Below are 2,064 nucleotides of genomic sequence, written 5' to 3' on the forward strand. Positions count from 1 at the left end.
GCAATCCGTCAGCAAATTTACGTGTCTCCAATCAGGCTTTTACTCAAGTCCGTTCCCGGCTAACATGTTTATGAGTAAATTTGAAACCCACCAGCATGTTACGAGGACAAAATTTTTCAGTATCATACGTTCAAATGAGACCTCGTTTCTGGGTTAGTAACGAGATGGCTCATTAATTTGACAGTGAGACGTGCATTTGAGTTTCACATCCAATCTAGCCCTAATTATACAATTGAGAGACAAATTAGTCCATTTTCCCACCAGGTTCTGTGGCCCACCATTTGTAAACTGGTGCCGAGGACGATGAATTAGCCCTACGACAAAACGATCTTCGAGAAGAACGAGAAAAAACAGCCGAATTTTCATTAGCTGCGTTTTTGGAAGACTACCAAATCGGGTGCGGACAACGTAAATCTTACCAAGTCCGATCGTTCTACAGAACGGAAAAGCGCCTTCCAAGCTCTAGGCCAGTCATCTCAAGTAGAACGAACATAAGCTTGACGGAAACTCGGGGAGTGCGCCTACCTGATGAGCCCCAACAAGGACGAAACAGGTCGTGGGCTGTTGAAGATTTTTCAGCTACCTTGTGAGTAGTTTCTTTTATAAGGATTTTCCCGAGGTTATGGTGCATGCTAAGATTACTAGACCAAACGGGGTGAATGTGTGGTAGGTTGGTTCTGTGGGATTGATTCTTTAGTTGCGAAGCTCTTCAGAAAGAATTGAAAAAAGATGTTGTTGTTGTAAACGCGGGGACCAGGCTTTCCGCGTGAGCTACTAGATTGGCGAAGCCGGTACTGGGATGCCGGCCGAAATGATGTCAAGTCGTACAAGCCTAGATGGAAGCGGTCGAGGTGAGGATGTCGAGTTTAAACCACGGATCCTTCGGCCAGTAAGCTCGCGCCTCTACTACTCAGCCATTTCGAGCTCTCTCCCTCTCATTAACGTTATAAATAGTCATGTATATGCGTTTGATATGTGGCTTTGTTTCGGTCATTCGAAGGCGTTAGAAAATCCAACTACTCTTGGTTTACTTATCTCCTCGTGACTGGGCTCACTGGGTCAATCGGTGGTAGCATGTCGCGGACAATTGCACACATGATGACTGGAAACCATTTCTATTGATTTGTTCATTCAACTCAGGAATTGGACATTTTGAACATACTCCGTACTATCACAGTCCTGATCGTTCGTAACTCTTCTAGTTGGCAGCTGCATTGGTGGAATTTATAACCTAGCGCGTTCACCCTTCTTCCACACCGTTGTATTCAGCACCGCAAGCACCCACAAATATCCGGCTTGAACGAAGCAAAAAACGTGGACTGCTGGCGACTTGGGACGATAACAACGAGTGCTTGAAGCGTCAAGGACCACGTTATGGTGTTTATGTCTATGATGAAACAAATCGACTGGTGTATGAGATATACGTTGCCGAAAAATCAGCGTTTCTCGGTGGCCTAGACGTTTGCTCACCGTACTGGGTTCGCATCAGTACAATTGGAATTGAGGGAGTGAGCTCAGCGTCAGCCAGAATCAAGACATTCGATCCTCCACGTGAGTATGAACATTTCAAATGTCAATGAATGCATTGTTTGTACAGCAAACACTCCTACGAAGTTGTGAACGTGAAACGTGCGAAGGGTTTGTCTCGCCTAATGAATCGTGGAAATTTTTGGTTTCTCTATATGTTGAACTTTGGTGTCTAATATTAGGGCAACTATCCTTGCGTGCGTGTTTGTTGATAGCGTTTTTTGTGTTGTGTGATGTCCACTGCAGGTGACTGTAAACTTACGGTTTGGAAATCTGTATAGGTTGAACTATGCATGAAATCCGTTTGCGAAAACAATGGAGACAAACTCACATCTTGTTGCCTAAGGGCATTTGCAATTCGAAATAAACATCACATTGAAACTCCGCTGTCATAACTGCATTTGTGTTCTTCGAGAATACCAGTTGTTTGAGCAGGTCGAGCAGCTGATTCGAGACGGAATTAACCAGAGGCGAAATCCGAGAATTATTAGGGCGAGCACAGCTAAACATGTGCGTAAACACACACACACACACACA

The 2,064-nt window shown here is 44.6% G+C and overlaps 1 protein-coding gene across 1 annotated transcript in view; it reads left to right on the forward strand.

Annotated features, from left to right (window-relative positions):
* Nucleotides 1-1,269: 1,269 nt before the first annotated feature.
* Nucleotides 1,270-2,064, forward strand: part of T265_13555 (hypothetical protein) — a gene marked incomplete at both ends in the record, with an annotated part of 13,555 nt that continues 12,760 nt past the window's right edge. The window contains one exon of the mRNA XM_009169474.1: nucleotides 1,270-1,551. Within this exon, the coding sequence (XP_009167738.1) occupies nucleotides 1,272-1,551 (280 nt within the window). The remainder of the gene's footprint in view (nucleotides 1,552-2,064) is intronic.

The sequence above is a fragment of the Opisthorchis viverrini genome (assembly GCF_000715545.1).
Source record: "Opisthorchis viverrini unplaced genomic scaffold opera_v5_80, whole genome shotgun sequence".
Taxonomy (NCBI): domain Eukaryota; kingdom Metazoa; phylum Platyhelminthes; class Trematoda; order Opisthorchiida; family Opisthorchiidae; genus Opisthorchis; species Opisthorchis viverrini.